Source organism: Dendropsophus ebraccatus, chromosome 4 (assembly GCF_027789765.1).
Source record: "Dendropsophus ebraccatus isolate aDenEbr1 chromosome 4, aDenEbr1.pat, whole genome shotgun sequence".
Lineage (NCBI taxonomy): Eukaryota > Metazoa > Chordata > Amphibia > Anura > Hylidae > Dendropsophus > Dendropsophus ebraccatus.
Genome location: NC_091457.1, coordinates 127858555 through 127871996, shown reverse-complemented (window position 1 = coordinate 127871996; position 13442 = coordinate 127858555). Strand labels below are relative to the sequence as shown.

The window sequence follows — 13442 nt, the reverse complement described above, 5'->3', positions numbered from 1 at the left end:
GCATGTATGGAAAAACAAACCATACCAACCCTTCAGTGGCAGTTCTTCGCCTGATGTGGATATTCATTTGAATGTCTGGCATGTAATACTACATTTCTCCTGCAGTGGCCACTGTTGTCATTGGGGACACCTGGACCAAACCCACAGCAATCAGCTGATCACCCGCTTCAGTCATAAGACAAACCCTTTAAAGGCAGCCAACATCTCACAGGCTTTTATGTGTGTTTATGACAGTAGTGCTCAGTGCTGTACCCTAAAGAAAATAATGGACACTATCTTCTTTGTTCAGTATTTTTAGATATGGTAGAAGAGAAGTCACGCCACACTCTACATGAGAGCATGCACAAAATCACTGCTCCTACCCAGATTATATGGGGCAGACAGGACCAGGTATGTGTTTCTTATTTTTAAATGATACATATATGGAAAATTCACCTAGAACTGCTTTACAATAAATTGTATTATACAAGTCACCCATTAGCCATTCTGCTAAAAACATTACATATGTATGGGATATGCCAGGGGTAACACAAACACCAGACTTCTGGGGCACAAGCCCCAGAATTAAAGCCGAGTGCTCTGGATCTCTGGGCTACTACCGCCCTCAACAGCATCTGTCAGCTCCATGCGCCGCCATTTTCTCGTAGCCTGCAGTTTGTAGTCACTGGCTTGTGCCGTAATGAGCAATTTCCAAGTGGGGCACTAACAGGGCATACATTAAGTGGGGGCACATTACTGTAGGGGGACTGACTAGGGGTACCATTACTGTGTAGAATGTAAAAAGGGGCACTACTACCATGGGGGAGGGGGGGCAATAAGAAGCCACTACTTTTTTGTGTGACGATAAAGAAGACGCTATTATCATTTGGTACACTAAGGTGACAAGCTGTGACTGAGAGAAGTCATCATGGCAGTCTTGGCAAGATTAAAATGGGAAAGTGACCTGTAAGTCACTGATTGTAACTGCACTGTTATCAGTTATATTAGGTGTACAGCAAGAATATGCCTTTGAGCTTATGCCCCTCGTCTTTTTGGATCCCAGCAGAATGCAAAGCAGGGCGTGCATGGACATTCTCTTTGTGAGTGTTCCTGTCCTGGCTTTTAGAGAGAGATCCTAAGTGGTTGACCCCCTTTATTATGTCTTTATTCCTTTTGACTCTCTTACCATATAAAAATTTCCAGTAACAATTATGATTTATTTGTAAGCCTCAACAGAGTAGAAGGCACTAAGTTTCTTATTCCCTTATCTTAGGTGCTTGATGTTTCGGGAGCAGAAGTCTTGGCTAAAGCAATACCTGGAAGCCAAGTGGAGATTCTGGAGAACTGTGGGCATTCAGTAGTGATGGAGCGACCACGAAAATCAGCCAAACTCATTGTGGACTTTATATCTTCCTTGCAAACCACAGAGAACAATAAGAAGCATGATTAAACATTCAGGAATGCTCCGGACTCCTTACGGTCCTCTCTATACTGTATTTCTCTGAGCTTCTCAGGGGATCTTGTAGACCTTCTAGGAAAGTAGCTTAGTTCCTTGTGAACAGAAGACCAGAACTGTGTCTGAATACAGATTGCTTCCAGTGCAGCAGGGTCTTTAGTACAATGCGTTGCACACAATGGGTATCACAGCCGTGGTTCCTCCAAAGACTATTGTTGTAGATGATACCCAATGGCATTGTAGTCGTTAAAGCCTGTACTCCAACCGATTATCCTGATGCATTGAGCCTACTGTCCCGAGACCATGTTATAGAAGCTAGATGAATTTTTAGCTTGTTTATTATAAGATATAATATAGCAAAAAAAAAACATAAGTAATAGAATCCCACTCGTTGTCATAAGTGGTAAGACAATTTAATTGTGAAGGTATTAGCCATTTAATATGGTTGGGACATGCAAAACATTGCACCACGCGCAGTGCGTGCACCAATATCTGGGTGTTGTGCCTTCCAAGCAGTATTATGCAGATAGCATTATATACAAATCAGCTTTGACACTGTGCCCATGATGGATGATTCTGCTGCTACAGAATGAGGACTGCATGGCTGTTTATTTGGATATATCATTGGACCATTGTAGGACTACTACAAGCCCCAGTTGTACACAATGCCAAAGACCAAGAGGCTGAGATCACCATGTAGGAATATGTGAAAGTATGGGTGTGCTGTATTACATAGCAATAATAAGACTTTTCCTTTCGGTGCATGATCTCCGCTATTATGATTTGTTGCTATGGGTCACAGCAGATCTTCACTTATGAGGTTGATCAGAATGACATCAGTGCTTATCTACAAGGCCATATGATGCTACTATAGTATTTTCCATGGTAATTTGGCCACAGGGGGCAGTATTTCTGAGGTTTATGGCTTATACTTCTGTATTTCTTTACCCATCTACCAGTATGCAGTTCTTATTTGTGTTAATAAATATACACATTGTTATTGTTTTGTTTTCTCAGTCTTTAAAGCGACTATGGGAAAAGACAGGATAAAAATAACTTACACACTTATATTGGACTATCTGACAATTGTCACTTTACTGCTGCTGCAAAGTGACCTTGTTATAATAATAATTGGTGGGGATGTTCACAAATTCAGGTTCTTAATTGCAATTAATTAAAACAAAGGCAGGAATAAATTTAAATCTTTCCTTTATGACCTGCCCTCCAATTATAATCTGTTCCTGACTTTGGCTTCAATCATGGCAATTAAAAAAAACCTGATTGTGTGAACACACCCTGAAGGATTGGAATGGATGATAGCTCTATTTTTCTCTGATAACACTAGATAAGCATGAGCTAGATGAGGACATTGACACAAGAGAAAGAAAAGAATGTTCTGCATTGTATCGCTGGGTTTCAACCACCACAGGTCACTGAGCTTTCCCAGTCTCAGCAGAAGTCTGATAAGGTATCATCACTGACCTATGACTCTGTGAAATAGTACTAAATGGTACCCAGCTTTCCCAGTCTCAGCAGCAGTCTCAAATTATTTTACTTTATTATAACCCAACTGTCTCATTCTCGGCAACATTGTATTTTTGCAGATTAAAACAACGGCCATTCTTGCCATAAAATAACGCACTGCATTGGCCGTCATTCACACGCTGTATTGAACAACGGCTGTTGCTTGCTACGGCCCCAGAAATAACTGACTTGTCAATTATTTGCAAAAGGACGCTGGTTGACCTCAGGGAGATCAACCAAAACACCGCAGAGACACCATCACGTGTCTCAACGTCAGTGTATTCTAGAACATTGCCCCCTGGGAAATCGAATATGCAAAAGAACACTGCAGAGACACCATCACATGTCTCGACGTCAGTGAACTAGCCAGACCTTCCCTCCGGGAAGGAACAACCAAGCCAAAGCGTTCTCCAGTCAAGGAAACCACCTCAGCAAGGTATCCATCCACAGACAGCCGTTTCGGGGTTTTTGCCCCTCATCAGTGTGGAGTAGGTTTCTGGCTAGTGGGAGCAATGACTAGTAAGTGCATGCAAAAGGACGCTGGTTGACCTCAGGGAGATCAACCAAAACACTGCAGAGACACCATCACGTGTCTCAACGTCAGTGTATTCTAGAACATTGCCCCCTGGGAAATCGAATATGCAAAAGAACACTGCAGAGACACCATCACATGTCTCGACGTCAGTGAACTAGCCAGACCTTCCCTCCGGGAAGGAACAACCAAGCCAAAGCGTTCTCCAGTCAAGGAAACCACCTCAGCAAGGTATCCATCCACAGACAGCCGTTTCGGGGTTTTTGCCCCTCATCAGTGTGGAGTAGGTTTCTGGCTAGTGGGAGCAATGACTAGTAAGTGCATGCAAAAGGACGCTGGTTGACCTCAGGGAGATCAACCAAAACACCGCAGAGACACCATCACGTGTCTCAACGTCAGTGTATTCTAGAACATTGCCCCCTGGGAAATCGAATATGCAAAAGAACACTGCAGAGACACCATCACATGTCTCGACGTCAGTGAACTAGCCAGACCTTCCCTCCGGGAAGGAACAACCAAGCCAAAGCGTTCTCCAGTCAAGGAAACCACCTCAGCAAGGTATCCATCCACAGACAGCCGTTTTGGGGTTTTTGCCCCTCATCAGTGTGGAGTAGGTTTCTGGCTAGTGGGAGCAATGACTAGTAAGTGCATGCAAAAGGACGCTGGTTGACCTCAGGGAGATCAACCAAAACACCGCAGAGACACCATCACATGTCTCAACGTCAGTGTATTCTAGAACATTGCCCCCTGGGAAATCGAATATGCAAAAGAACACTGCAGAGACACCATCACATGTCTCGACGTCAGTGAACTAGCCAGACCTTCCCTCCGGGAAGGAACAACCAAGCCAAAGCGTTCTCCAGTCAAGGAAACCACCTCAGCAAGGTATCCATCCACAGACAGCCGTTTCGGGGTTTTTGCCCCTCATCAGTGTGGAGTAGGTTTCTGGCTAGTGGGAGCAATGACTAGTAAGTGCATGCAAAAGGACGCTGGTTGACCTCAGGGAGATCAACCAAAACACCGCAGAGACACCATCACGTGTCTCAACGTCAGTGTATTCTAGAACATTGCCCCCTGGGAAATCGAATATGCAAAAGAACACTGCAGAGACACCATCACATGTCTCGACGTCAGTGAACTAGCCAGACCTTCCCTTTTGCATATTCGATTTCCCAGGGGGCAATGTTCTAGAATACACTGACGTTGAGACACGTGATGGTGTCTCTGCGGTGTTTTGGTTGATCTCCCTGAGGTCAACCAGCGTCCTTTTACATGCACTTACTAGTCATTGCTCCCACTAGCCAGAAACCTACTCCACACTGATGAGGGGCAAAAACCCCAAAATGGCTGTCTGTGGATGGATACCTTGCTGAGGTGGTTTCCTTGACTGGAGAACGCTTTGGCTTGGTTGTTCCTTCCCGGAGGGAAGGTCTGGCTAGTTCACTGACGTCGAGACATGTGATGGTGTCTCTGCAGTGTTCTTTTGCATATTCGATTTCCCAGGGGGCAATGTTCTAGAATACACTGACGTTGAGACACGTGATGGTGTCTCTGCGGTGTTTTGGTTGATCTCCCTGAGGTCATCCAGCGTCCTTTTGCATGCACTTACTAGTCATTGCTCCCACTAGCCAGAAACCTACTCCACACTGATGAGGGGCAAAAACCCCGAAACGGCTGTCTGTGGATGGATACCTTGCTGAGGTGGTTTCCTTGACTGGAGAACGCTTTGGCTTGGTTGTTCCTTCCCGGAGGGAAGGTCTGGCTAGTTCACTGACGTCGAGACATGTGATGGTGTCTCTGCAGTGTTCTTTTGCATATTCGATTTCCCAGGGGGCAATGTTCTAGAATACACTGACGTTGAGACACGTGATGGTGTCTCTGCGGTGTTTTGGTTGATCTCCCTGAGGTCAACCAGCGTCCTTTTGCATGCACTTACTAGTCATTGCTCCCACTAGCCAGAAACCTACTCCACACTGATGAGGGGCAAAAACCCCGAAACGGCTGTCTGTGGATGGATACCTTGCTGAGGTAGTTTCCTTGACTGGAGAACGCTTTGGCTTGGTTGTTCCTTCCCGGAGGGAAGGTCTGGCTAGTTCACTGACGTCGAGACATGTGATGGTGTCTCTGCAGTGTTCTTTTGCATTGTCAATTATTTGCGACCGCTATTGCACGAACAATGGCCGTTGTTGCCGCTCTAGGGACACATTGTATGGCCATTCTGAGTTCTATGATTATTTGGATTGCAGGCACACTAAAATGGCAGTATCGGCCACAGGAACATGTTAAACAGTGGCTGTTGTTTGACTCTGCAAACAACGGCTGTGTTTTTTTTTAAAACACAGTGTGAACATAGCCAAAGAACATATCATCACTGAGCTGTGACTCCGCTTTTCCAGTGCATCAGCAGGGTCAGAAGGTATGAACATTAAATGAATACCCAGTTTTACCCAGTATTCCAGCCTCAGCAGCAGTCTCAAAATATATCACATAATGCGGAACTGTGAAAACATATCCACACTGATCTGTAACCCAGCTTTCCCAGTCTCAACTACAGTTTAGAAACAGTAGTCTGAAAACATATCATCACTGCACTATAGCCCAGTTTTCCCATTTTCAACAGAAGTCTTAGGGTACTATTACGTGTAACAAAAATAGGCCGAATCGGCCCTATCCGGCCGATTATCGTTCTGTGTAATAAAGACAACAATCAGCCGATGATCGTTGTCATCAGCTGATCATTGATATAGGTTCTGACCTATAATTGTCAGGCGCAGACTGCGCATTACTACGTGTAATTACAGTGTGAGGCCAGGACCGCCGCGGCCTGTTAGCTGAGACAGGCTGCTCTGAAGCTGGAGCATGCGGACCCGGGGACAAGCACAGAGCAAGAGGAGCCCTGCAGCCTGGATAGGTAATGTATAAAGTTTAAAAAAGGGCTGCAAGGACATCTGTAACGATGTCCCTGCAGCCCTTGTTAAACGATCAGGCCGTGTAATAGGCCCATTAGTGCTCTCTAATCTGCCAAATCAGGCGGATTTGACAGGGTATTTCTCTGTGCAATAAAGTCCACAATCAGCTGATGAAGTGATCGTCGGCTGATCATTGTTGGTTATCCCAGCCTAAAAATTATTGGTCGCCGAGGGCTCATTGCTACGTGTAATAGCAATGTGTTGACAGTGGGTGATGACTGTAAGGAAAAATATCACACTTTGTACATACCTGTCCACGCTCCCTGGTGTCTTCTCGCTTCTGCATGCTGAAATTTCAGAGCCGGTTTCTGAAGTGGCAAGCTGCTCAGATGGGACCGCTGCGGACAGTGATTGGCTGAGCAGGCTCGGCTCTGAAGTTCCAGCAGGCAGAAGCGAGAAGACACCGAGAAGCATGGACAAGTACAGTATGTATAAAGTTCATTATTTTACTATTTTAAAGCAAGGGCTGCACGGACATCAAACCATGTAATAGGCTCAGTAAGCAAGCGTTGATCTAGCAGATATCTAGCTATAGCCCAGCTTTCCCAGCCCAGGCAGAGGTCTGAAAACATATAATCACTGAGCTATGATCCAGCTTTCCCATGTCCATGCCCAATTTGGACAATAAGCAATAAGCAGGACAAAAATCTGGCCCTGATCTGCCAGCACATTCAAATCAAGGGGATGTTTGTGTAATGTAGGGCAGGACAAGAGTGAAAGACAGTCTTTGTAACCACCTCCAGTCTGAGCATTGGGTAAGGATTAGGGATGGTCCGAACCTGCCGAGGTTCGGGTTCGTACGAACCCGGACTCTCGGCAATGATTCCCGCTGTCTTAAACCTCTGTGCAGAGGGTGGATACAGCGGGAGGACCGCCTGGAAAACCGGGATACGGCCACAGCCATAGGCTGTATCCCAGTTTTCTAGGCGGTCTTCCCGCTTTATCCACCCTCTCCACGGAGGTTTAAGACAGCGGGAATCATTGCCGATAGTCTAGATTCGTACGAACCCGAACCTCGGCAGGTTCGGACCATTCCTAGTAAGGATCCTGGACAGGGGAATTTTTAAGGTGGATTTTCCACATTAGAGAACTCAAGTTAGGGTAGCTTCACACGTACCGGATCCGCAGCGGATTTTACGCTGCGAGTTTGCAGCGAAATCCGCTGCGAATCCTGGTATAGTGAAGGTCTATGAGGTCACATACCCGCTGGCCCCTTTAACCCTCAGCATCCCACAGCCCCGGCCCCCAGCATACATTACCTGCTCGGCGTCGCGGCTGTGTGTGAGGCTCCCTAACACAGCCACGGCGCCAAGCAGGTAATGTATGCTGCGGTAATAGAAGAGATTCTTTAGTCCTCAAGACCACCACAGCCCTATCTTCTAAATTTTATGGTATAGTGTAGCTCACAGTTATGTAGTAACCTGACTGCGATTCTAGCCAAAATACAACAATTTAATCATGATAAAACATACTACAAATCAAACATTACTCAAATATACACATATGGATCGAAAAAGCAATTGAGAAATAATGTTAAAATTATAAAGTCTCTATATGATGAATTGCATCGCTCGGTGCAGACCGATTGCGAGATCGTATTAGATGTTATCAGCCACTATTGCCAATGCGTTCCTTATGTTGTGAACACAGTTCTGGAATGCACCTCGGACTTATAGTTCTCCTAGTGGTACCGAGTTTTGGACTTGTAGTTACTTAGTTAGTATTGGACTTATAGTCCTATTGAGTGTAATAGTCCTATTGAGTCCAATAGGACTATAAGTCCAATACTAACTAAGTAACTACAAGTCCAAAACTCGGTACCGCTAGGAGAACTATAAGTCCGAGGTGCATTCCAGAACTGTGTTCACAACATAAGGAACGCATTGGCAATAGTGGCTGATAACATCTAATACGATCTCGCAATCGGTGGGCACCGAGCGATGCAATTCATCATATAGAGACTTTGTAATTTTAACATTATTTCTCAATTGCTTTTTCGATCCATATGTGTATATTTGAGTAATGTTTGATTTTTAGTATGTTTTATGATTAAATTGTTGTATTTTGGCTAGAATCGCAGTCAGGTTACTACATAACTGTGAGCTACACTCAGTAGTGGATTATAACAGGGGGGTGTCGGGCGGTAGCCCGGGGCCCTGAGCTCCTGGGGGGCCCATGACCACCCAAAAAGACTTATACTTTCAGCTGTCTCCTGGCTACACTTCCGCCATGATTTGCAAAAATCACAGTTTTTTTTAATGGCACAATTTTGCACAAATCAGGACATCATGACTTTATCTGTCCTGTACTATGAACGGCAGGCTAGTGCTGCCATAGTTACAGTGGGGTGGGGGGGCCCAGGCTTGGTGAACAGCCCGGGGCCTATGGTAAAGTTAATCCGCCCCTGGCTACATTATACCATATAATTTAGAAGATAGGGCTGTGGTGGTCTTGAGGACTAAAGAATCTCTTCTATTACTGTATGCATTATCTGCCCGTTTCTAGGTAAGGGCATCTTTAGTTAAACCTCGACCTACTCAGTAACACAATTGTGAGCTGCATCTATATATTCTTTTGAATGTATGCTGCGGGAGGCGGGGGGTTAACGGGGCCGGGTCACATATCCGCAGCGCAATGAAGTTCCGCTGCAGGTATGTGACCCCATAGACAAACTCGCATCGTGAAATCTGCTGCGGATCCCATATGTGTGAAGCTACCCTGAAGAACTAATGGTGCCACTGTCCATTGGAAAACCACAGCACTAATCTTTTGTTAACAAATTAGTTTTCTGGCCTTAATGCTACTTTATGACTGGAAATAGTCTGTAAACCCTGTAGGTTTGAATTAGGTCATACGGGGTTATAACCCATTGTAGCCTTAATGTAACAGCTGATTAAAGTTACTGTTGACTTAGGGTCCTATTCCTCGGGCCGAGGAGGGCCCGATCAACGATGTAAACGAGCGGCGATCTGCTAGATCGCCGCTCGTTTACTGGGCCTATCCCACGGCCCGATGATCGTTGAGCGAGGGCTGCAAGGACATTGTTACCGATGTCCTTGCAGCCCTTGCAGCATCATACATTACTTGTCCAGGCTTCCTCTCCGTGCTGTCTTCATCCCCGGGTCCCGCGCGCTCTATCTTCAGAATGGCCAGTCAGCTGACAGACCACACTCAGCCAATCACAGGCCGTGGCGGTCCCGGCCTGTGATTGGCTGAGCGCTCCGTCAGCTGACCGGCCATTTGGAAGATAGAGCGCGCGGGACCCGAGGATGAAGACAGTGCAGATAAGAAGCCTGGACAGGTAATGTATGCTGCTGCTGCTTGTCAAATCGTCGGTCACCCACCGTGCACCGCTATTCAACCGCAGCGATGCGCGGTGGGGGAATGATGATTTTAGGTCTGGCCCTAAATGAACGATAATCGTCCGGATTGGCCCTATTGAAATAGAAAATAAAAAATAACCGTGTCCTGAGAAGACTGGGAAATGGGCTAATTGTGTAGATTCCACAACCCTTGCTCTATGGCTTGTCTCACGCTGCTGCATCAGTGACTTGTTGCCCATATCACTGTGCCCTGCACTTTGTCCTGGTTCCTTATCTCTACAGACTGTGGATTACGCTATTAGGACTTGCACAGATAAGGAGAATAAATCTCCTGTACTCATTTCATATATGACACAGAGCTGAGGGAGGTCAACATCACTTTTTATTCCTGTGGAATTAGGAGGGAGCTCACATCTCATAAGCTGGCCAGACTCTGTCAAACAGTCGCTTAGCTGGCACTTACTGTATCAGTCTTTATTGCCTTATTAAATGTAGTGCAATTCAATGGGAAAATTATGAGTTATTTTTGAAAGTTTTACATCTCAAAACTAGGTCCAAATTACAGTTTCTTTATCTGAGGGCCACCAGAGCAGTTCAGGTCATACTTAAAGGGAACCTGTCACCCCCCGTGCCGGGGTGACAGGCTCCCGACCCCCCGTTAGAGACCCCTATACTTACCTCATCGCGCCGGGTCCCGCTTCTGAAGATGGTCGGGTCCCGGAGATCTCAGCCGCCGCAGCCCGGCGCGCGCGCTGAGAGATGAGTCCAACACCCATAGAGAATGACAGGAGAGTCCAGCGCTCCGTCATTCTCTATGAGCGTTGGACTCATCTCTCAGCGCGCGCGCCGGGCTGCGGCGGCTGAGATCTCCGGGACCCGACCATCTTCAGAAGCGGGACCCGGCGCGATGAGGTAAGTATAGGGGTCTCTAACGGGGGGTCGGGAACCTGTCACCCCGGCACGGGGGGTGACAGGTTCCCTTTAAAGCGACTCTGTACCCACAATCTGATCTCCCCAAACCACTTGTACCTTCAGATAGCTGCTTTTAATCCAAGATCTGTCCTGCGGGCCGTTCAGCAGGTGATACAGTTATTGTCCTAAAATACTTTTAAACTTGAAGTTCGTGCCAAACGGGAGTATCTGTGCCCTAACTTTGCACCCCCCTCCGTCCCTCCTCCCCACCCTCTTTATCATTTTCTCCATGCTGAACATTGCACACGTCCTTAAAGATCCAGCCCATGTGCCGGACTGCCACAGGTGGCGAATAGGAGGCAATCTGCCGGGAGCATTCCTAATGATGAGGAGGGTGGGGAGGAGGAATGGAGAGGGGTGCAAAGTTAGGGCACATATACTCCCGTTTGGCATGGGCTTCAAGTTTAAAAGTATTTTTTTAGGACAATAACTTCATCACCTGCTGAACGGACCGCAGGACAGATCTTGGATTAAAAGCAGCTATCCGAAGGTACAAGTGGTTTTGGGGGGGGGGGTCAGATTGTGGGTACAGAGTCGCTTTAAGGGGTATTCTGACTTTATCAAATGTATTCTCTATCTACAGGATAGGGCATAAGTGTTACATTCTATGTGTGGGTGGGGTGGGGATGCGGGGGGGAGACAAGCGCTGATGGCAAGTGCTCCCCCTCCAATAAGTAGACACTTCCCAAAGGATTATGTAAATTCTTCAATCCAAACCCCCTGGCGGCTCAAGCTCTATCTTTTCTTTAATCATTAAACCTCTCGAGGAGGTTTATGTCTGCTGCTTTACATCTTGATGTTAAGAATGATGTAGTGTGAAGGGAGAAGGCTATTACTTCAACCATTCAGTGCAGGGATATGTATGGTTGGCATTTGTGATTTACCGTGGAGCCACTCCTTATTTCAATTATGTACACTTTAAACTATTGTGTTGCTAGAAGTGTTGCATCAGGATTAAGGGTGGTCATTGGTCTCTTCCATTATCTTTGTTATTGATGAGAAAGGAAACTCCAGGGTGTCATCCAGGGTGAATCTTGATAGACAGCCTCCCCTCCACAGGATCCCCCAAGAGCAGGAAGAGCGGGATGACACAGCACAACATGCTTGATCCAGGAACTGGAGGAGACAAATTTATTTCCTGGAGTACACCTTTAAAGGGAATCCATCAGCTCCCGGGCACTACCTGAGGTGTTGCCAGTGTGCTGTAGCTGGCATCCCCCAGTAAGCATGGTTCCTTTTTGGTAATTTTCCGTGCAGCGGATTATGTACAATCTTATGTCTCCTACTGTCACAGAGCTGTTGTTCATGCCACACTTGTCATGCATCCTCCTCCCTCTTCATGAATAATCAATGCTGCCCGGCCTCCTGCTCGCTCAGCTGATTGCAGATCAGTCCTCTGTAGGCAGGTTATCTCTGAAAGAATCTCTCCTCCCTAATGTGTTGGAGCTGTGGTCTAGGGGTAACTCACCTGTCTAGAGACCTGCCAGTAGTTCATTCTCTGGTTTGAATCCCCTGATGGAAATAAATAGATGTCTTTTTTTCTCATTATTGTATCTTTTTAAGGCTATGTTCACACACAGTATTTTTGCTCAGTATTTTGGAACCAAAACCAGGAGTGGATTGAGAACACAGAAAGGCTATGTTCTCACACTGTTAAAATTGAGCAGATGGCCGTCATTTAATGGCAAATATCGGACATTGTATTAAAAAAAAACAGAAATTATTTGCCATTAAATGACAGCTATCCACTCAATTTCAACAGTGTGTGAACATAGCCTTTGTGTGTTTTCAATCCACTTCTGGTTTTGGTTGCAAAATACTGACCAAAATACTGAGCAAAAATACTGTGTGTGTGAACATAGCCTTAAAAATGATACAATGAGGAAAAAAAACATCTATTTAATTTCCATCAGGGGATTCAAACCAGAGAACAAACTGCTGTCAGGTGAGTTACCCCTAGACCACAGCTCCAACACATTACAGAGGAAAGATTCTTTCAGTCATAACCTACCTACAGAGGACTGATCTGCAATCTAACAGCTGAGCCAGCAGGAGGCCGGGCAGCATTGATTATTCATGAAGAGGGAGGAGGATGCATGACAAGTGTGGCACGAACAACTGCTCTGTGACAGTAGGAGACATAAGATTGTACATAATCCGCTGTACGGAAAATTACCAAAAAGGCACCATGCTCACTGGGGGCTGACAGCTACAGCACACTGTCAGCACCTTAGGTAGTGCCCGGGAGCTGACGGATTCCCTTTAAATGACCGGCATTACAGTGATCTCTGATGTCTGTCATTACCAACGTATTTGAGCTGCAGACAGGACAGGTGCCCATGCCATAGTCCCTCACTAAACCCATAATATCAATGTCTGTCCTGGGGCAGGAAGATAGTAAGTTTGTATTTGTGGATTGGAGAATTGGTCCATTCTCTTAGTTGATGGGGCTGTTATGTCTTAGCAAATGAAGACTAGCTCTGCAGTGAGTATCAGTGGCTGTATCTGGGGTTAATATAACAGACCCAGTTACAGGTGAATATTGCCAATAAATTAATTTTACTGTGAAAATATGGATCCCCTGAACCCCATTACCTTAGAGAACTGGTCCCTCTGGGTCACTAATGTACTTGATGTTTTCTACATTAGTGTACGACACGTAATGGTTTGTGCACTCTTCATCTTAT

The 13442-nt window shown here is 45.9% G+C and overlaps 1 protein-coding gene and 1 long non-coding RNA gene across 8 annotated transcripts in view; one reads left to right on the top strand and one right to left on the bottom strand.

The window, feature by feature from the left end:
• ABHD6 (abhydrolase domain containing 6, acylglycerol lipase) overlaps positions 1-2435 on the top strand; it is a 23824-nt gene extending 21389 nt beyond the window's left edge. For all 7 annotated transcript variants that reach the window (XM_069966980.1, XM_069966976.1, XM_069966978.1 and 4 more), the window contains exons 8-9: positions 290-390; positions 1253-2435. In XM_069966980.1, coding sequence (XP_069823081.1) covers positions 290-390; positions 1253-1429 — 278 coding nt within the window. In that variant the 3' untranslated portion in view covers positions 1430-2435. The remainder of the gene's footprint in view (positions 1-289; positions 391-1252) is intronic.
• Positions 1-13442, bottom strand: part of LOC138788756 (uncharacterized) — a 24221-nt gene extending 10779 nt beyond the window's left edge. Inside the window, exon 1 of the long non-coding RNA XR_011362647.1 lies at positions 13351-13442. This is a non-coding gene — a long non-coding RNA (uncharacterized lncRNA). The remainder of the gene's footprint in view (positions 1-13350) is intronic.